The sequence below is a fragment of the Ptychodera flava genome, chromosome 10 (genome assembly GCF_041260155.1).
Source record: "Ptychodera flava strain L36383 chromosome 10, AS_Pfla_20210202, whole genome shotgun sequence".
NCBI classification, from domain to species: Eukaryota; Metazoa; Hemichordata; class Enteropneusta; family Ptychoderidae; genus Ptychodera; species Ptychodera flava.
The window spans coordinates 39,436,634-39,459,653 of NC_091937.1; the positions used below are offsets into that span (position 1 = coordinate 39,436,634).

Below are 23,020 nucleotides of genomic sequence, written 5' to 3' on the forward strand. Positions count from 1 at the left end.
CCATTTTCAGAACTTGCTGAGTTCAGTGTAATGTCTTTTACATAGGAACAGATCAATCATTCGAATACTTTAAGTGTCATTGAAAAGGGGAAAGGAATTTAGAGGACGAAGATCAATATTGTACCTGTATTCACATTTCAATTCATGAGATTTTAAAGACTATCTGCTTTAATGACTGATACTTCCTCATCTCTCTAAGTCAGTAAGGCCAAAAAAAAAAGAGAAATGTTTCTGGTCAGTGTACGCGTCACTTGAACAACAGCGCGTCACCCTTTTTTTTCTGTTTGTGGCCAGCGGCCGTGGCTGACACCAAACCAAAATGGCTGAAGAGAAAGAGAAAATTCTTTGGGGGACATGATCAGTGACTGCATGAACAGTATATATGTGACTATATTGATAAAACTATAAAACTGACCCTCCTCCCTCCCTTGAGGGAAAAAAAATAAAAAATAAAAAAATAAAAAATAAAATGCGCGTCGCCACACCATTTTTTAAAGAAAGACCTGACCAGAAACATTTCTTTTTTTTGGCCTAATATTGAGATAACATTAATTTGGTAATGAGTGGCGCCCTCAGTGCCAGGGCTTTGGAAGGTGAGTGGCTTGTCCTCGTGTGATTTAGTGTTGGTGTGAGCTGATGTTGATGTCAATAAAGAGGAGACGAACTGAAGTATTGCTCTGTGGAGTTGTCTCTATATTTGCACTGGGCAAACAAGGTGCATCTTGGTCAATACAAGATTTTACCCAAAACACACTTGTATACTGATGGAATCACACTATATAAACACCTAGTAACTATCAACTGTAAGGTTTTATTCCTAACATTTGTGTTACAAAGAAGGTCAAGCTGTGAACACACATCTTAAGACAAAGAACAAAAGCTTTTTTTGTCTCTAAAGGTCAAGATATCCCAATATTACAGTTTGATCCTTGTGTCTCCTGTCTTGTCACTTCCTGTACACATACTAGAATGTACAGTATTAAACTCTTCACTTCAGGGGTGAAGTATGCAACTCTCTACAATAAACACAATATCATGGTACTTTCACATCCAACAATGTGATGACAGATGAGAACTGTTTAATTCCTTGACACCTAGCCGTTACTCTCACAAGCAAATGTTGTGAACATGCATTGATGAGAAACATCTGTGATTTTACCATTTGTTTTAACTTTTGTCTTGTCCTTTGTGCATTATTTGTCTGTCATACAATGAACCAATCTCAATCAGTGTCAGAACTGAGTTCACAGAAATATTCAATCTACTGGCCCACTTTTTACATGTACTGAACCATTTCATGTATGCAATATTCTGGAGCATCAAAGCAAGTTATCTGCATAACGAAATTTGTTGAGATAAATTTTGAAAAACCAAAGACTTTGCAATGTTTGTAAACCATATTTGGAAACACATGTCGTCAAAACATAGGGCAGTCATTACTTACAGCTAATTTCCAAAAAGTAATGATTTTACTTAAATAGATGTCTACATGCCTGAATGGCAATAGTTTTCTGTCTACAATAAAATAGATAACAATGCTACTTAAATTTTGACAAAAAGAAAATGACAGTATAAACCATGCAAACACAAGTTTAACTAAATGTAAAATACAAGAGAAAGTACAAGTATTACATTTCTACTGTTCAAGCCTTTCATCTTTTATCATCGATTCTCATTTTCAATCTATTTTAGGAGACATTAGTGAGATGTCTGCTGCAGTTTGGAGAGTTCAACCATACACCTAGTGAAAGACAAAGAATAAAATACTTTCATTAGAAAAAATACATTTGTACAATGTAACAAGAATACCAATGTGTACACAGCACTTGAAAATTGCATTTTAAACCTACTCTACATTTTACTTGAAATTCAGATTGACTTGAATGAAAATCTTACTCATAATGACTGATTTGACAAACTGCCAGTCGGAGGGCAAAATGCTCTATAAAATGCTCTCACCCAGGTTCCTGCAGACGTGTCCACAATCATCATTGATAAAAGTGTATTGGCTGGACGACGATGAAGGAATTAAAGGGGCTGTTTTTTATCATATTTACATCTCTGAACAATTCAATTAACTTTGCAAAAACTTCAAAGGTGAACAAAGGACTGACATTACATAAACAGTCAATGCCAACAAGAATTGATGCAAGAACATCATCGAGGGATTAAGGACTGTGGCTTTAAGCAATTTTAAGTTGACCGAGTGACTGTTGAGGACGTGATACTAGACATATAATTTTCCACCAAAAATATTTTTCACCTCAGAAAGTGAAATACACTCTATTATTGAAAAAAGGTGTTCATGAATAATTTCTAAATTGCCTGATAATCAGTGCCCCTGACAATACTCATTGTGTGACATAGTTTCTCTCTGTAGTGTACAGACGACATTTACTGTTCACAACAACACTATTCCATTCTGTTAGTAAGTCAAGAATTACAGACAGTGTCTGTCCATAAAACACTGGTTAGTCACTTACTGTCCTACGGCACACTGTCATTTTCTAGTCACTTACTGTCCTACAGCATCACTGTCATTTTCTAGTCACTTACTGTCCTACAGCATCACTGTCATTTTCTAGTCACTTACTGTCCTACAGCATCACTGTCATTTTCTAGTCACTGTCCTACAGCATCACTGTCATTTTCTAGTCACTTACTGTCCTACAGCATCACTGTCATTTTCTAGTCACTGTCCTACAGCATCACTGTCATTTTCTAGTCACTTACTGTTCTACAGCATCACTGTAATTTTCTAGTCACTTACTGTCCAAAAGCATCCTGTTATTTTCTAGTCACTTACTGTCCTACAGCATCACTGTCATTTCTTGTCATTTCTGTCCTACAGCATCACTGTCATTTTCTAGTCACTGTCCTACAGCATCACTGTCATTTTCTAGTCACTTACTGTCCTACAGCATCACTGTCATTTTCTAGTCACTGTCCTACAGCATCACTGTCATTTTCTAGTCACTTACTGTCCTACAGCATCACTGTCATTTTCTAGTCACTTACTGTCCTACAGCATCACTGTCATTTTCTAGTCACTTACTGTCCTACAGCATCACTGTCATTTTCTAGTCACTGTCCTACAGCATCACTGTCATTTTCTAGTCACTTACTGTCCTACAGCATCACTGTCACTTTCTAGTCACTTACTGTCCTACAGCATCACTGTCATTTTCTAGTCACTGTCCTACAGCATCACTGTCATTTTCTAGTCACTTACTGTCCTACAGCATCACTGTCATTTTCTAGTCACTTACTGTCCTACAGCATCACTGTCATTTTCTAGTCACTTACTGTCCTACAGCATCACTGTCATTTTCTAGTCACTTACTGTCCTACAGCATCACTGTCATTTTCTAGTCACTTACTGTTCTACAGCATCACTGTCATTTTCTAGTCACTTACTGTCCTACAGCATCACTGTCATTTCTAGTCACTTACTGTTCTACAGCATCACTGTCATTTTCTAGTCACTTACTGTCCTACAGCATCACTGTCATTTACTAGTCACTTACTGTCCTATAGCATCACTGTCATTTCTAGTCACTTACTGTCCTACAGCATCACTGTCATTTCTAGTCATTTACTGTCCTATAGCATCACTGTCATTTCTTGTCACTTACTGTCCTACAGCATCACTGTCATTTTCTAGTCACTTACTGTCCTACAGCATCACTGTCATTTTCTTGTCACTTACTGTCCTACAGCATCACTGTCATTTTCTAGTCACTGTCCTACAGCATCACTTTCATTTTCTAGTCACTGTCCTACAGCATCACTGTCATTTTCTAGTCACTTACTGTCCTACAGCATCACTGTCATTTTCTAGTCACTTACTGTCCTACAGCATCACTGTCATTTTCTAGTCACTTACTGTTCTACAGCATCACTGTCATTTTCTAGTCACTTACTGTCCTACAGCATCACTGTCATTTTCTAGTCACTGTCCTACAGCATCACTGTCATTTTCTAGTCACTGTCCTACAGCATCACTGTCATTTTCTAGTCACTTACTGTCCTACAGCATCACTGTCATTTTCTAGTCACTTACTGTTCTACAGCATCACTGTCATTTTCTAGTCACTTACTGTCCTACAGCATCACTGTCATTTTCTAGTCACTTACTGTTCTACAGCATCACTGTCATTTTCTAGTCACTTACTGTCCTACAGCATCACTGTCATTTTCTAGTCACTTACTGTCCTACAGCATCACTGTCATTTTCTAGTCACTTACTGTCCTACAGCATCACTGTCATTTTCTAGTCACTTACTGTCCTACAGCATCACTGTCATTTTCTAGTCACTTACTGGCCTACAACATCACTGTCATTTTCTTGCCACTTACTGTCCTACAGCATCACTGTCATTTCTAGTCACTGTCCTGCAGTATCACTGTCATTTTCTAGTCACTTACTGTCCAATAGCATCAATGTCATTTTCTAGTCACTTACTGTCCTACAGCATCACTGTCATTTTCTAGTCACTTACTGTCCTACAGCATCACTGTCATTTTCTAGTCTCTTACTGTCCAAAAGCATCACTGTCATATTCTAGTCACTTACTGTCCTACAGCATCACTGTCATTTTCTAGTCACTTACTGTCCTACAGCATCACTGTCATTTTCTGGTCACTTACTGTCCTACAGCATCACTGTCATTTTCTAGTCACTTACTGTCCTACAGCATCACTGTCATTTTCTAGTCACTTACTGTCTACAGCATCACTGTCATTTTCTAGTCACTTACTGTCCTACAGCATCACTCTCATTTTCTAGTCACTTACTGTCCTACAGCATCACTGTCATTGTCTAGTTACTAACTGTCCTACAGCATCACTATCATTTTCTAGTAACTTAATGTCCTACAGCAGCACTATCATTGGATAGTCATTTCCTGTTCTACAGCATCACTGTCATTTTCTAGTCACTTACTGTCCTACAGCATCACTGTCATTTTCTAGTCACTTACTGTCCTACAGCATCACTGTCATTTTCTAGTCACTTACTGTCCTACAGCATCACTGTCATTTTCTAGTCACTTACTGTCCTACAGCATCACTGTCATTTTCTAGTCACTTACTGTCCTACAGCATCACTGTCATTTTCTAGTCACTTACTGTCCTACAGCATCACTGTCATTTTCTAGTCACTTACTGTCCTACAGCATCACTGTCATTTTCTAGTCACTTACTGTCCTACAGCATCACTGTCATTTTCTAGTCACTTACTGTCCTACAGCATCACTGTCATTTTCTAGTCACTTACTGTCCTACAGCATCACTGTCATTTTCTAGTCACTTATTGTTCTACAGCATCACTATCATTGGTTAGTCACTTACTGTTCCATAGTAAGTGAGGCTACGCACAATTCCCCTCGATTTGTTCACTCAGACATTTTTTGCTAAAGGCTTTTACAATTTTATCAGTTTCTTAACAATTTTTACCTTACAATTTAAGTTCAGGATTATTTGTTAAAACTATGTTCCAAAATTATTGATTATGTTTAAAATTCAAGAGTAAATTGAATGAGAAGCCAACGTTTGGAGGTGCTAAAAATTGCACACTTTTCAAGATAAAGATATCAGCAACTAAGATGGTCTCATCATACCACCTGTCAGATATGCAAATTTCCTTTGGTACAAACATTAAAAAAGATCAATACCCTTTCTTTTGCCAACACAGATGCAACTTATTCCCTTAGTTTCCTTGAAAATATTGTGTATGGCTTTCAAAAATCTATGTTGACAAAATTACAAAATTGCTATCTCCTCCGCGGAAAAGGAGTTGATCTTCTCATTATTCACAGTGAGAAATCAGAAAATGATGATCATCAGAACTATGTTGCCAGAATTTTGAAATATGGACCGAGTTGTTCTGTGTACAGAAGAAATCTGATTCAGTTCAGTGAGTGATCTCCATGTGTACAAATCATAGAGAATTGTGGGTAGCCTCTCTTACTGTGTGTTTGACCGCATTACTACAATTGGTTAGTCACTTACTGTTCCACAGCATCACTGTCCAGTTCTGCTAGTCCCTGTTCAACCAGTGATTTAAACACAAGAGGAACACCTTTATCTGTAGGCACACTGGTGAACAGCAGTAACTTCACTTTACTGTCACTTTCCTGCAAGTATCAATAAAACCCTAGGCTTATACTTTGATGTGCATATGTCATCATCAATGACACCCTTCCATCCCATGATAGTCCTTGGTAGTCATTGACAAACTGTAGTTAAAACACATGCAGGCAAAGATAGCTCAAAGTGTCTAATAATAGTATGCAAACTAATTACATTCAAACTTCTACTTCAAAATTGTTTTACAATTTAACTGACCGTAGACTTACAAGCTTGGTAACCTTTCAAGAGGAAAAACAAAGGACTAATACCATGTAAATAGCAAATCTAAACTACAACTTCTGAGAGAACTGGGGATTTGAGGGCTGAGGTGATCGATTAAATCAACTCTCAAAGCCTGACTATGCAATGAATATACAAAGACATGTCAATAGTGAACAATATTTCACAGATCCACACCAGCCAATTGCTAATTAGCATATTAAGTTTTATGTTTATTTGAAGCTATGTATCAAAGATGATATCACACCAAATAAAACTTTGTAAAAATCTCATAATTGCTCATTGCAAAGTATGAGCAAGTCTGCTACATGTACATTTGATAGAAATGGTTCACATTAGTACACTTGCCTTAATACATGCTGTAAGTCTTTGATCCATGACTACATTGGTTAGAGCATGGAGGGAACCCTCAGGCCACGCTGTACCTTGGACTAGTTTTACATCACTTGGTACACAGGATGGTGGTTTCAGTCCAACTAACTCACATTTCACAGCTTGCACTGGTAAGTGTTTGAATTCTTCTGGTAACTTTCTCAGCCTGAAAGTGTACAAATATCAAATTCTGAATGTCATATACACAGGCACCTTTGCAGCAGACAAAGTTCTCTAAATAAAGCAATGAAATAATCGGTTGCCCTCTGAGTCATCCTATACTGAGTGTCTCGCTGAAATAACAAATTAACAAAATATTCATCTTTTTCATCAAAAGTCAAGAGTCCATGCACTCAAAGTCACTAAAAATTCAGTGACTTCGACCCTTACTGCATATTTTCAAGGACTTTTTACAGTCAAAAATACCATTTCAAAGACATCATTTGTTCAATATACCATTTTAATATCATTTTACATATCACTTTTACCATATCATGACAGATTATTGTCTTGGGACTTTTGAAAACTGTGGGTGTATTATCAACTTTCCCTGATTAAATTTCATTTTCAAGGATTTTCTAGGCAGCTTTACAATTTAAAAACTTACCAAGACAATACAGGACTGTACGGGACCCTGTAAGTCATATTAGTAGAACAAACTTCAATAAAAACTCCAACCAATACTGAGTGTGGTTAACCTTCCTAACATCTATACTTAGGATAATGAAACTGTGTGCCAAAAGTGACATAATCTTTTGCTGGGAAAGTGCTACCTGGCTCTCATATATCGTGAAATAACTTGCCTGTCTACTGGTATTGTTTCTTTAGTTCCATAATCCACATATCCAACCTCCACTGTCAAAGGACTCAGAGACTTGACTTTGAGAATTTCAGATCTGTACCATTCATCATCATAGATGTATTGACTACAACATGCCATGCCTGTGAAACAAGAGGAATCAAGACAGAGTGACCAGGAAAGAGTGACCGGAGGACAGATGAGGGGGAAACATTGAACACAGGGTGAAATACAGTGTATAGTTACAGGTGGTAAGAGCACCTATAATGATAATCCTCATCAGTTATACAATTAAAATTGAGAGGCATAAATCAACTGACTTACCAAAAAGTATTCCAGAACGTGTATTTTAACCTGTTCACCCTAAATCTTTGTAAACAGGTCTACATTTACTATCGATAACAATGGGTTTGGGCAAAACCACTGAAGGCAAAGGGGTTAATAAAGACATGCAGTAATTTACTTCCTTCTATGATGTAATCTGCTTGATGGTCTTTGACTAAAGAAAAACTAATTTACAGAATGTTTCTTGAAAACTTACCAGGAACTGGATTTTCAATCATCTCAAAGTCATCAGCATGTTTGTTCATTTCTGAAGAAATTCTTTCAAGTTCTTCCAACTCTCCTACAGCTCCTTGTGCTGAGTCATCACTGTTTGCTTGTGGCCCCAATCGTTGAATGTACACCTGTAAAAGTAATAAAAGACTAAGTGAACTTTCAATGGTCAATGGCAAGTATTTGGTCAAGTGGAGATGTCAAATCAAACCCTATGAGTAATAAGATATTATCATATAACTCCAATTGGGTTTCACTGTTAGCGCAAAGGAATGACTCAGAGACAAAGTCTTGACAAAAATCCAGGGGCGACGGCACATCCTGGCATCGTCACTACCTTTCCAATGAGATCACTCAGAGATTTGAATGGTCTCAGGGGAGGGCAGCCAGTTTCCAGGATGCACATACTGCCTGTTGAGGCATCATAGTGGCCTGAAAGACAGTGTGGGAGCCCTCGCAGAATCACACAGCATATCGGGCAATGTGGTACCAGAACTCACATCAGGCTAATGAAGTAGTTTCCGTGAAGACATAAATGTTACAAATTTAATATACTTTCACCAATCTATTAAGACATGATAAAAGACTTACATTTCCTGGGTTATTGATGTGTGTGACAATGACAGGAAAGAAGACACCGGGTGATGGCAACTGTGGCTGTTTATACACTGATTTCATTGGATTGGCATTCACATCTTTAATGACCAGACTGTCACTGAAACATCTGGCCCATCCCTGGTGAACCAAGACTTCTGACAAGCTGGTAAAATTCTCTACTTTTACATCAACCTGTAGAGGCTTGCGGATGACAGCCGGAGCCTGTTATGAAGAAGTATTATATGCAAGATTGTATTAGCATTTATATACAGGCAGAAAGTAAATCCTAATCTCATGAGAAAACAGTGTCCTTGGGGCTATGATTGTTTAGAAGAGTACCACGGTAAGTATGAATACTTTCTTTTCAAATACAGAAAGGATTCCAGCACTTTTGTATCAAGTGATTCAACACAATAAAGTAAAGTGTCTTACAAGGGCAGCGAGATCAATGATATTGGTTTTTTTAGACTTTCTTACAGAGACAGAAGAAATGACCGCATTGTGCATAGATTGTCATGGTCATACATTGTCCATGACACTGAATGCCTGGCTACTGTATAAATCATGTGATAGAATTATACTAAATTACCTTTTGGCTGACAAGACTGAGAAATACTGGACCCTTACAATGCCCTAGTATATTATTAAACTTCAATTTTGGGATTATATTTTATATTTCTTCAAAATCAAAGGTACCGTCTCTCAGACAAAATACTGACTTCTACTGTGAACTGTGTGTGGTATTCTTCAAGTACACCGTTGTTCCAAACATATGCATGTACTGTTTGATTAAATTAAATGCATATGAGTGCAGTTTCAATCAGCACCAAATATAATTGTCATGCAGGTGTGTTTCTTTTTTTGCTCAACTTTGGAAAAGAAATTCAGACTGGTGATTCAGATGTATACTTCTTTAACACTACCAAGTTCTACATTTTCTAGAGGTGATAGGATTAACACGTACCTTGATGTACACTGTCACAATGTTACCAAGCAGAGTTTCTGTCAAGAAATAGATTGCTTCTTTGCACCATTTACCACTTCCAGAATTCTGCAATAGATTTATTTTGAGGTAAAGCATTCTGTCAAGCACAAATTGCCAGCAATGCTAGCAATATTTTGATAGACTAGGCAACGGCACAACTTACTTGGTAGTTAAATCTATACTTTAGGAAATCACAACTGTTACGAATGTAACATGTCCTACAAACTTGTTGGAATGGAAAATAAATAAAAACATGTATACCTTCCATTTCCTACAAGTCTGTCCAGATGGACAATTATATACCCTGTAGTGTGGACACTAGTTGGCATAGAACGTGAAGTTATGGAGAAATAAATGCATCATGAGCAGATACAAATGAACAGAAACAGAAGGTGTAAATATTCTCATGCAAACAAACATTTTCAATAGACATAAACATCAAACTAACAAAGAGAAAAGAAAACTTAACAAGGTCAAAAAATCACTTGTTCTACACACTTACAGGTGTGATTCCATGGAGAACACACTCCAGACAGTGTTGTGGAATATCAATATCAACCACTTCATCTCGTAGATGGCTCCTGTCCACAATCTCCGTGTTACCAAAGTCGATGTAAATCACCTGGGAAAAAAAAGAAATCAGTGATGATTTGTATTTATTAGACAAAGCTTTATCAAAGTGTACTCCTTAAAGTTGTCTGCAGAGACAAATATTTAAAGCGCCAGTGTAGATGTAGCCTTTTGATGAGGTTTCCTTCTATTTTTGTTTTCATTGTCTACTATTAGTTTCTTCATCCATTGCACAGCATTGAGCCCGTCTTCTCAGCTTTACATGTGACAACTGCAGTTTTATTGTTGACAAGTGAATTCTGGTCCTGACTAGTATCTGAATGTGTACAAAAACATTGCATTTTACACAACAGACACTGTGTCGATAAGCTCAATAAGTATTTCGATTTGAATGATGTCACTGTGGTATACAAATACCTGTCAGGGGTTATTAGGAAGAATTGAGGACTAAAAGGGAATGTTAACTTGAGAGCAAAACAACAGCTCTTGATTCGACCGCTACTTAATTAAGCCACGTATGGATTTGGGTGTCATTTGAGTAACAACTGTGTAACTGTCAGGTGTACATAATTATTAAACTCACTTCTATTCCAGTATCAGTTATGTCCAATATTTTTGCTCTGTACCACTGTTCATCATCTTTAAACTTGGCAGAGCAAGCCTGGCCAAGTCTCCAATCATAGTCATTGGGTAAAGGCTTGCTACCTTCAAACTTCACTTGCAAATTATCCATCACTCTCATCAACGTCTCATTTCCTGAAGAGAGACAGAAAAGACGTGGAATAGAATTGATAGTACTGGGGTGATGGTATTAAAAGGAAATGGCAAAAGAACACCAGTGAGCCATGCCTTTATAATACGGCTAGTTTTCGATCGGGTTCAAACCCACAACATACAGCATCAGTCGCCTAGCATACAGGCCACAGAGAGAACCACTCGGCTAAATCTTCACTCCCAAAAAAAGAGTGGTTCAATAGCCAGCTACGTTGTTACATTTTCTGACTGAGACCGCTCCAACAACATTGTCTAACAAAATGGAAGGTGGACACAATTTTACCACACATTCCAGTAAAATGCGAGTTGGTATTTGTCATAGTGTGTAAAATTCTGGAAGATTGTCTAATCGTTATTAAAATGTTTTGAAACTTATTTCAACACCAGTCAAGCGGCTATTTGAAACTACAGAAAGAAAATTAACCCTGGCAAGGCATTGCAAAACAAATCTGTGCCATCCATCGGGCCATACTGATCAATCTCGCTTGCTAAATTGTCAAACCATGTACACACCTTCTTTGATTTCATGTCCATAAATCATACAATCACTGTCAACATATGTCACTGAAAAACTGATTACATCAGATGTGGGCAGGACTGGAGGTTTGTACAGTACTTTCTGGTGGATTCCACTCATATGCCCAACAGTGGATGTCAATCCATGGCCACTATTTGTTTCATGAGGACTGCAGGTATTGTCTCCAGTGTGGCTGGTTTGTACAGTGGTAGTAGCATTTGACAGCACTTTCACATCAGGTCTGCTATCAGTTGTGATGGTCCTGTTCAAGTGTCTGGTTTTTAACATTGACTCAGGGAAGCTGCAACTTACTCCACCATCTGATTTCTTCAAGGGATTGGCAAATGTATCATCTGAAACACTTTGCTTTTGCCTGGTGGCAGTGCTGCCGTGGTGAATACCACCGGCTGGTTTTAAAAGAGGTATGCTGACCACATTACAACCACCATCAGAAGATGAAGCTTCCCCGATGGGCCTTTTGTTACCATCTGGCTTATCAACAGGAGGTGCAATCTTATCTCCACAACTACCATTTTCAGGTGTCAGACTACCCATTCTTCGCCTCATTCCTTCCTTTGTTTTCAGGACAGGGCTGAGTTGGTCTCGATCAGCTCTCTGCACCAATGTTGGAGTGCCAGGCCTGGCTGTACTATCTTGTGTTTTGACCAGACCTCTAACTCTGCCTGCATCACCACTAAAATCAGGTGATGGAGTATTCATGCTATGACCCATTCCTACATCTGCTTTCAGTACATGGTTGCCATGTTTATGTCCAGCGCCAGCGCCAGTTGCAACTGTTGGGGTACCATGCCTAATCCCATCATCCTGTCCGCCAACTGGATTCATAACTCTGTCTCCGCCACCATCAGGTACCACATTATCACTACCTGACCAAACCTTTCCATCAATTTTTATGATTGGGCCGATAGCTCTACCACTGCAACTACTGGACACTGTGTTGGTGATGTCTCTCCTATCTCCTCCACCATCATGTGTGATTGTAATACCGGTTGCTGGCTTGCCATCTTTTTCTGTAGCAAGGATGGTTTCTTTCCTATCTCCTGCACCATCATGTGGGACACCATCTATCTCTTTTATGACAGTAGTTGTGGGGTTGATATTTTTCTCTACAACTGGCACAAATTCATCATTTTTTCCTTCACAGACTCCTGAGCTGAGAGATGGCATTTCTTCGTTACCCCCAGTAATGCCATCCTCTGCAGGGGTATCTTCTGAACCAACTATGGTTTGGTCATCACACAGCGTAACACTCCCTGTGACAACAGTACCTGAGCTTTCGTCAGAGAGATCATACATAAGCCTTTCTGTATCAGAATCAGCATCATCAAAGATTCCATCAGTGGCATCATCACTCTCAGTCACATCACTTTCAGCGGCATCAATTGGTGTCTGGTCACTTCCGTATTCTGCTTTGATCAGTGATACAGCCTTGGCTTTCATCACAGATTTCTCATTCATCTTGTCCTCCAGCCTCTTACCGATGATACCAATTCCAGTAATATTATCTGGAGAGAAGCCCTGACTTGGTATCCTACAATAGGAAAACAAATTCATTTTTTCATTCAGTAAATCTTTTCATTCTATCTATTCTTGGAAGGTTACATGTAACACGGTTGTGGATTCAGATCACCACTGGTATTTCAGCTACAATGGACACAATTTTTAAGGACACTTACACCTCCACAATTTGATTCAAATTAGTTATTTACTGTGAAATGAGTGAATACAAAATATGGGCTACAAATGGATGATTGAGTGTATATTTTCATAGTATTTTTTCTCAGGTTCAGGAAGATAGATAAATGTTGCTTGCACTCTGGTGCCATTTCTGTTGTCCTCTAGTATACTTTTGTTGATATTCTGAGGAAACCCTGGTAACATGACTGGGGAACCCCAATAAAACTTACCAGGGTTCCAGCCCTGACAACAAACACTGAATTATATCAAGATGAACATTATAATCTGCATCGTGCAAAAATGCTGACCGAACACAGGACATATAAATGTGGGTGGAAGAAAAAATAAAAATCAATTGGGTAAAGGTCTACTTTTTAACCCTTTGAACCCTGACCCCTGGTACTCTATGACGTCATCTGTCTGAGCCGGGTTCAAAGGGTTAAGAATACCAATAATTTATAGGACATATATTACAGTGTCTTGCAGAGCAAATGTCACATGATTCTTGCTTTGATGTTTGGAACAATTACAAAGCAATCAATTACATAATATTATGCTTATTTGGTATGACATGACTTACATCTTGCTGGGTAATGCTACTCCTTGCAGTATCAATGTTTTGGCTGCACTGATCAAAATCGGTGTGGCAGGTTCATCAGAATTAGCTGTTTCATCCTCTGGTATCTCATACAGCAAGTCAATTGGAAGTACCGAACTGTTTTTACCTGCTTCACTCTCCTGTTCAAAAAATAAAAGAAAATCAATACTTTGTCTAGTACATCCCAGAATGTCAATACTTTCCACAAAAGTCCATCAATTGATGGTTAGGGTCAACCAGCAGGAAAAAAAGATGAAACTACGAAGTTCAACAAAGACAGAAGTACATTTGTCTATCCGTAATAACTGTGCCTTACTGGTGATGTCAAGTACAAATATGATTATCCAAAATATATAGTTTACAATGTCATCAAAAGTACAAATACAACCCTTGTTAATGGCCTTCAAACATCAATGAGTATGGCAATAAAATCAATGCTGGCTGATTTACATTATTTGCCATTTCATTATGTTTAAACGATGTGCATATAGTTTCATTTTCAGTAACCCCTAGGACCCATGAAAGTGTGTAATTTTGCATGAGCTTGAAGGAAACAGGGTGTGTCCATGCTGTTTTTGAAATACAGAAATAATTTATTAAAGACCTGTTAACATACCTTGTTGATGAGAAAGCACTCTACACCACAGATAAGAGCTACTAGGAATTCACAAGCTGTCTTTGTCCAGTGTTTGCCACCTGCTGGTTGAATACCAGCCAGATAACAACATATCGCAAAGGGTGAAGGCGTTCTGAACTCCTCATTCAACTTCCGTAAGTTTGCAAGAGCAACAACTTCCGAGTTGCCAAAGTCTGTGTATATGACCTGATGAAAAGTGTGAACAAAACATGAGAAATTATAAGCCTTTTAGAAAAATATTTCACAGGATATCTATGGTCATACATGTGGCTCTGCAAATAACTAAACACCTGAATGAACTGTTTAAAAGTATTACTGTAAATATTACTTTAACACATACAAACATGGGAAAGAGTATCTGTATTGCTTCAAAAACTGAAAAGTTGAACAAATCAAATCCAAAGTATTTGATGGTACCAAATATAGGCACTGGATCTTCTGTTTCATTTGTTGTTTAACTTTTAGACTGCAAGACGTTCCTTCTAACTCTGCCATGTTTACAACTGATAAGGTAAATTCAGGAAAAAATCACCATGATACTAATTTCATAATACCCAACATATAGCTCTATCTCAGTGTCAAATCTTTTCCTTGCAGCCCAGCAAATGTTTGAAGCAGAAAGAAATCGTACCACACACAAGTTTCCCGGCAGTAATGTCACAATCTTGGCACGGCACCACACTTCCCCTTGTACATAGAGAGCTGCACAGACTGCACCATCAGTCCATTCTATCTCCTCATCATCACATGGATGTTTATTATAGTAAGACGTCATGGATTTCATCAAACTGAAAAAAAAAAATAAAACAGAGGAATGCAGACAGTTAGTTGTTTTATTTACCAATCTGTAGTTCTTTATTAATTTGTAAAAAAGAATTTCAAGCTTTGGTGCCCAAATTGTACACTTTATACTCCTACCAGTATGGCCAAAACTATCACCTAGTTATTGGTCAATTGGGTTTTCTAATTTGCTCACCAAACTGTTGAAGAATATTAGCTTGAAGAAGTGATAAGAAATATACCTCCATATACCCTATGCACCTAGATCCTGCAGTGGTCATACCATACAGGATGTCATACCCAGTAATACCATAAAGCATACAATATTAGTACCCAATGCCTGTGGTCTTAATGTGTTACAACAAAATAAGCCCGAATTGGTAAAAATAACACATATGAACCCAGGGTGAATGCAATCAGCAGAATTAGTATGAAAAACGTTGAACTACCTTCAGTCATATAAATTTTGATGTCAGACTTACTCGTCCAGTCCATCTTCTTCTGCTGTTGCTAACTGAACATAAATACAGAATGGAGATTCAATATGGCTGACCAACACTTCAGTATAGGAAACATCATCTGGAGGTTTGATCTTTGGTTTATACTTTGCTGGATGTTTCTGGGCAGCTCCTACTGGACCTACAGCAACACAGTCGTCTTTTCCTTCTTTTTCTTTATCTGCTTTTGGTGCAGCTTTAACCATAGCTTTACTGCTGTCTGAGCTGTAAACAAAAATGTAACACCAAATCACCCACCGCAGCAGTTTAGTATACAAAATTGTTACAGTAACGCTTTTTCTTGATCTTAACTGATACAAGACTGCAGAGCTGGTAGCTTGAGATGGTTGCACACATAATCACATGCAACGTGCACGTGCCTATACATCAAACATGACTGCCATTAAAAGACATCCAATCTGAACATCAATCTGATCATATCATATTTGGCATGCTAGTATTTCCAGCATTCTTGAATGCAACATGCATATCCCCATCAATTACCTACAGTGGCAAAAGACGACACATTTCGGTTAATATCAATTTTTCACTTGTGCCAATTCAGTAAATTTCCTTTGCCCATGTTCAGCATTACTGAGATTTTGCAGCTTCCTTCAATTCAGTGAGATAAAATGGCCTCTGGTTTGAATTTGACAATGACAAAACATTGTTTTACTGAGGCACATATGCAAGACTTATTGACTCACCCTGGTCCTGTACTGACAGCAATGCCTTCACTGACAAGTACTGCATTGATACAAACATCAACATCTGATGACGTGTCATACAGTAACACACATGGCACATTGTCAACAACTTCTGTTACACAAGAAGATATAAAGAAACCCTCAGTAAATAAGTTGTTATCTGCATGGAACAGTGTCTTTCAGGTTTTTGATTTCTTATTCTCCTCTTTGACCAGTATTGCAAATGGCCTTTCAGAATCCAATGCTAAAGTATTCATTACAAAACTCAGTGATTCAAGAAGGTATACAAACATGCATACTTTTGAAATTACATTGTGTGTGCTTGTATTCTCAAAGGATGAACTTTTCCAATGCAAAATGCACTTCGGCGACTTGATGAATGAAACAAAGAATATCTATCATACAAGTGGTGAACATAGGTAGCTAAAAATCTTTCCTGATTTGTATATATGAGAAAAGCTTTAACACACACAGTTAACTTGCGCCAATCCATAATTAAATTTCAAAACATTTCCAACATACTGAAAAAATTCCCATTAAATCATCAAGAGTTACTCAAGCAAAACTTGACAAATTTTTGTCATTTTGGAATTATTGCATTCCACACAGTGTTAAAGGGTCCCTTGGTCTCTTACTTCTGAACTATCTATGAGAGTTTTTTAAGTGCATATTAATGCATTTTTCACTCTTCAGAGAGGTTGTCACTTTCAAATGCAATACAGAGTACCTGATTTAGTTGAGCACCACTTGGATAAACTATGTCAAGGGCAGTATGGTGAATATCTGTACAAGCTGAAGAAAGGGACAATTACCTTGCACTAAGGCTACAAGAGGCTTAAACTGAACCAACTGCTGTAGTTTGTGACTATCAGCATCTGTCCATCCATCTGCTTTCGGTGCAATGTCAGCCATGGAACATCTTATAGCCTATTGACGGAATGAAAGTAAAGTTGGATACTTTACAATCAAGATGGGCACAAGAACTGATAATGTATGAAGAAATTTTATTTCACTTTTAACAGGGGCTTCATCATGCAAGCATGATTCCTTCTTTGATGGTGGTATTCATTTTTCCTCTGCATATATTATCAGGAAAGATATAACTTTTACTTTACAAAACATAATTTTGTAGTTGAAAGGGTTATCAAATATTCTGTTGAGAGAAATTATGCATCAGGAACAGGAGTTGATGTGATTGGTTTATTTGGCATACCTGTACTGGTAGTCTACAGAAATCATCTGGTATCTTCTGTAGTTTTGTATAGTCCACCACTTCTGTATTTCCAAAGTCAACATACTTGACCTTCACTTTACGGTTTCCTGGCAGGCCTGTCAAAGAAATTCACATTGTTATGATATGAAAAGCTCAGCTTTGCAATTGTGTGATACTGCCTGCTTTTATTCTGACACATGCTGAAAGACAGCCCATAAAAACATCAATTCATATATAGATTAGTGTGAGATACTCAATTTGAGTCAAACACTGTGGTTTTAAGGTGGCGGTAAAGGCTAGAGCGTCAGTTATGAACTTCAATAAAACTATTAAAACATAAAAGTAGTCAACATTCTCTGTGGAATAAAAAAACTAGACATTTGGGGTCATAGGCATTGCAGAGTTATAGCCCGTTGAAACTTCTGAAAAACTGACCAAATAAGAGGAAGTTGGGGAGTCCTTAGTGTATTAACTATGGTAGAGGTCCCCTAGCTTTTAAAAAAATGTTTGAAAAGGGAAAGTCATTTTTTACTGTTTTTCAGGAAAGTTTGACAAGGCATTGCTTGCATTCAGAATGCGTGACTGCTATTGTAAATGCATTTTTAGATTCTTTGAGTGTCAAAGAGGTGTCAAAAGTGAGATTACCCAAAAAGACTGCTCTGTGACTTCAAAAGAGGGGTGCAAATATGGCTTGTTTTCAACATTTTTGACAGAATAACAGTTTTCCTACATAATTTTATACCAATTTAATCCAACCTTTGAAATGAGATATGGACATGGAATTTTTACAGCCTATTAACAAGGTTACAGATAAGATTTGTACGGCACAATTTTCCTGTATTTGAAATACTTTTTGAAAAATCACATTTTGAAATTTGAAAGAATTTTTAATAATTTTTTGATATGTAAACCCATGTAAAATCATAAAAACAAATTTTATTTACAAATCCTGCCGTACAAATCTTACGATTAATAGTGTCAACATATTTATAACTTATTTGGTAATATTAATAATATCCAATTATTATTAAATTCAAATATGTAAAAAAAATATGAAAAATTAAATTTCAATATTGATTGGTGTCATATTTCAAAATCATGGCTACAAATATACAATTTTTATATTCTTTGGAGAAAGTATTAACTAAGGGAGTTATCCTGAAAATTTGAACTAAATATCTTGATTCTAACACTTGAAACTTGACATTAACGCTGAGAAAAGAATTGGTGCAAAAATAGCCTTTACCGCTACCTTAACACTTTGAAGGAACAATGTGAAAATTGCTTTCTGTTTCAGCTGGTTCACATTTGTCATCACACTTCTTAAACCAATAAATTAATGAAATGACAGTGAAACAATCGCTCTCCCTTATCTAAAACTGGAACCCAAAACCAGGTGTACTGCAATCAACTTGAAGCTTATGGGGGCATGAATCCAGCACCTTTTGAACGGCCATCAAATTGTCCCAACCTTCTCTAAAATCAAGTGCTACATGAAGTGCACATCTCTACCTAAAACCGCTGCTATGTGCCAGGTGTGTGCAACAAAAATACACCATGTACCATGTATGCAACCTCATGTATGTATAAACAGATACAAAGCCCTGTACCAGGTAGGTGCATGCTGGGTATCCCTTCTCACAACCAAAGTCTCACAACAGGCATGCTTCCCCACTGAAAATCACAACCCATCCTTTCCCATATACTCACAGCAGTATAACTGCTATGCTCCTAACAGCCCCGTTCAATTCTAATCCACAGTCACAGCCTTGTATCAGGCATACATCCCCATCTACACTTCCAGCCCTGTATCATGTGTATAGCTACCTTACCTATCACAACTGCCCTGTACCATGTATCATCCACATCATACTTGGCTGCACATATCATATCTTCTTTAGGACACAGTATCTGCCACACATCTCCTCTTTCCTTGTTGAAGGTTACCTGCATTTCTTGAGTCAGTTGTGTCAGATGCTGCACTTCAGGTCCAACCTAATGTCAACATGAAACAGAATTACCAAAAGATGATGATACAGCAAAAATACTACTGTACAATAACTTGTACCTTTTTTCACAGCCTACCTATACCAATTCAATAAATTAAATTGAATGAGAACATTGAGGGAATTCGTCTGTCCTGCAAACTCTGCCTGCATGGCCAATGACCATGGTTACCTGGTCTGACGTAACCACCAGCTGCCCTATACCACTATTCTCTGCTTCCGCTTGAAGAAAATATGGCATGCATATTGCCAAGGTTTCATTCTAATTTTGCATCAAGCAACATGAGCCTCGATGGATCATGCTTGGTAGAGTTAGCAATATCAGCTTTCATATGGGAGTTCTGTAAAATCATCAGCTCCCATCATCAATAACATCACTTTTGGACACTGCAGTCTTGAAAGTTTACAGATTGGCTGGTTGGTCTTGGTCATCACTGAGTTACATACATATCAGATGACTATTCTCATTGCATTATTTCTGATTTCAACCTACCTTTTGTATATAGAAATCACCAGCATTTACAATATGGGAAACTGTCAAATCCACAAATTCTGCCTTCTTTGGCATGCTTGGGTTGATGAACTTTCTTGGTGGCGTAACAACAGGCACTGCAAGGGGAAAAGGAGATCACAAATTTTCAAAGACTCAGTATACTGGATCAAAAATGTTACAAAAAAACTGTTAACACAATATGATTTTTAGCAAGAAGAAGAAACTATGGTATATCTGAAGTATACTGGGTCTATCCTCCCTGAGGCAGTAATCAGTGCTTGTCTAAAGGTGCCTTTTATTATGAAATATACAAACATACCCCCTAGGATATATTGGATTGTACTGTGCCCTAGCACAGGCCAAGAGTTTTGAACTTTTGCCACAATAAATCACATTTTTCAGATTGCTTGTTTTGTGACATAATTGATCAGCTGACCTTCACCATCTTGTACTTACTTCCTGGGAGTGGGCAGGATGCTGAACTCTCAAACTGAGCTACTTCTAAGAAGACAAGTGCATCTCTGACGGACACCGGTACATCATCATCTATATCATCACTTGGTGGTTTGTGTAAATCTACATACAACATACCACTAGCATGGTTTAAAACCTGCATTAGATGATAACGAGAAAAGATTATGAATTTTCAAAGATCAAATATATATCTCTTCAAAACCATCTACTCCAAAAAATATGCAAACTTTATCGTATATAAGATTTCAGATGTCAACTGATTGGAAAAGGAATTGAATATGTTATATAATCATACCATTACATCTGTTTCACATTCGTTATTGTTTGATCAAACATCACAGATTCATGAAGAATACCTAACATTTGGCTGAGAAAGGAACGACTTTCTGGTACAACCAATCCTACAAATTGATGTATAAATACAAATAATTTCATTCTGGACACAATAAGCTGAGCAATTAAAATATACAGATACACTGATATTCAAATCATCAATACAAAAGAAAGTCTGTGGTGTTATTTTCATTGCCACACAGGTGGTAAATAATTTTACAAACTTTCTGCTTTACTGAATGGTATGAACTTTAGTTTACGATCAACATAAAAACTGAGGACCATCTTCCTGTTTTGAGTCAAACAAATTTGTACCAGAGTTAAATACAGTTGTTAGATTACTTATACAGTATATCACCTGATTGATAATTTTCTCTTCTCTATTGCAATAGAAGCAACAATACATCGACCATACAGAACAATACAATTTTGCATACACTATAAAGGCCATACTGAACACCCCTTCCATAACTTTGACTGTTTCAAGGTGTCCCACGCACAGTGCCTTTTGCAGGTCCTCCGCATGCATTCACTATTGAATAATTTCAAGGGACCAGCTGGATGATCGCCAGGATTTATCTCACATTCTGTACATTAGTTGCATCAGCTTTCAGAAGATCCATTGAACAAATGGAACTTGGGAGAAAGTTGTAACACTGTATGGAACTGGTCACTACACAGCCAACTTAACATACAAATAAATTCAGACATCAGCGCTGTGCATCGCCCTCCACTTCACTTTAGAGGAGACACTTAACCTATGCAGTAATTTCATAATAATCTCATCATAAATACATTACTTGTGTCTCATGGGAGATATAAAAGATAGGACTGCCATGGCCGATGCAGTCTTGTGTTTAGTTTGTAGAAAACTTACAGTCATAAAAATTGGTTTCTTTCCAACCATGGTAGCAAAAGTGTGGACAGCTTCAGTTGACCATTCACCATTCTGAAAAGTACAAAAAATGTGTATCAAAAAGTCTGAAAGTTTCCACAAACTTACACTTTCTATCTTAATGGTGAAACTAGAGACAATGTCTTTTGACTACCGGTACACGGTAAATTAGCAAAACCGGTTTGCCCTTTCCCCTTCTTTTTAAGTCGGAGAGGAAGTTTAATGATTGTTTACAATACTGTGACATTTATCAGCCGAAGTTGGTTCACATCTATTGTTGAGATGAAACATTTTAACTCATCAAGCAAATCTAAAAAAATGATCTCAGGAGAAAACAAACATCTTTTTCAGTGACATATTGAGATGTAGTATTTGTAATGTAGCTACATATTGCCACCAGCAATGATAAATTCTGACAGTCAAAAGAACTGGACTTTTCCTGTTTGATGGACTTGATGAAGCTATGATGCAAATCCTCACCTTTGCTGCTGAAACAATGTCTACTAAGGAACATGTCATTGCCAACTCTGGAACATGTAGATGCTTGGATTTCAACTTCCTCAATCTGACAAAATTGATAAAGAAAATCTGTTTGTTATTATTTGAGAGTACCAAAGTCCACACCAAAAGTTACAATCCTGATCTTCTCAGTCCACTGATGGAAGGCACTTGTATTGATCATAAACAGCAGCTTCTGTTAAAACTGACATGCAATTCTCATATGGCAAGCAATCTTCAAATGCTTTGAAACTGACATGTTATGATATTTGAATAATGAAAATTAACATAACACAGAATATCACTGCCTAATTAAAAGGAAATATTTCCATTATCATGTGCCTCTAGTGTTTTGTTTTCATGTATGCACGTTTTGTGCAGTCTTGACTAGATCAACGAACAACACAAGTGCTACCCACTTCACTTTCAACTCAAAATTTATTGAACATATGCTTGGACTAGTGATAATTTTCACTGAAGCCACTTATGAATCAACCAACTTTCGATAAAATCGGTTGAAACATGTCTGAGTTATGGTTCTGTACATGAAAAAAATTGTAATAAAATGGCCGCACGGCGGCCATATTGGATCGTGTCACAAAACAAATCAACGTGCATATGTATATGTATGACATATGAAATAATCTTTG

The 23,020-nt window shown here is 37.5% G+C and overlaps 1 protein-coding gene across 2 annotated transcripts in view; it reads right to left on the reverse strand.

The window, feature by feature from the left end:
• Nucleotides 1-791: 791 nt before the first annotated feature.
• The window catches only part of LOC139142750 (RING finger protein 17-like), a 34,773-nt gene continuing 12,544 nt past the window's right edge, over nucleotides 792-23,020 (reverse strand). For both annotated transcript variants that reach the window (XM_070712857.1, XM_070712856.1), the window contains 22 exons: nucleotides 22,353-22,437; nucleotides 21,855-21,926; nucleotides 20,627-20,780; nucleotides 20,171-20,286; nucleotides 19,504-19,666; nucleotides 17,672-17,787; nucleotides 17,271-17,385; nucleotides 16,459-16,570; nucleotides 15,737-15,976; nucleotides 15,106-15,262; nucleotides 14,454-14,660; nucleotides 13,820-13,977; nucleotides 11,538-13,093; nucleotides 10,834-11,006; nucleotides 10,183-10,302; nucleotides 9,660-9,746; nucleotides 8,690-8,917; nucleotides 8,085-8,229; nucleotides 7,548-7,686; nucleotides 6,721-6,910; nucleotides 6,013-6,137; nucleotides 792-1,741 (listed from right to left, as the gene is read on the reverse strand). In XM_070712857.1, the coding sequence (XP_070568958.1) occupies nucleotides 1,699-1,741; nucleotides 6,013-6,137; nucleotides 6,721-6,910; nucleotides 7,548-7,686; nucleotides 8,085-8,229; nucleotides 8,690-8,917; nucleotides 9,660-9,746; nucleotides 10,183-10,302; nucleotides 10,834-11,006; nucleotides 11,538-13,093; nucleotides 13,820-13,977; nucleotides 14,454-14,660; nucleotides 15,106-15,262; nucleotides 15,737-15,976; nucleotides 16,459-16,570; nucleotides 17,271-17,385; nucleotides 17,672-17,787; nucleotides 19,504-19,666; nucleotides 20,171-20,286; nucleotides 20,627-20,780; nucleotides 21,855-21,926; nucleotides 22,353-22,437 (4,501 nt within the window). In that variant the 3' untranslated portion in view covers nucleotides 792-1,698. The remainder of the gene's footprint in view (nucleotides 1,742-6,012; nucleotides 6,138-6,720; nucleotides 6,911-7,547; nucleotides 7,687-8,084; nucleotides 8,230-8,689; nucleotides 8,918-9,659; nucleotides 9,747-10,182; nucleotides 10,303-10,833; nucleotides 11,007-11,537; nucleotides 13,094-13,819; nucleotides 13,978-14,453; nucleotides 14,661-15,105; nucleotides 15,263-15,736; nucleotides 15,977-16,458; nucleotides 16,571-17,270; nucleotides 17,386-17,671; nucleotides 17,788-19,503; nucleotides 19,667-20,170; nucleotides 20,287-20,626; nucleotides 20,781-21,854; nucleotides 21,927-22,352; nucleotides 22,438-23,020) is intronic.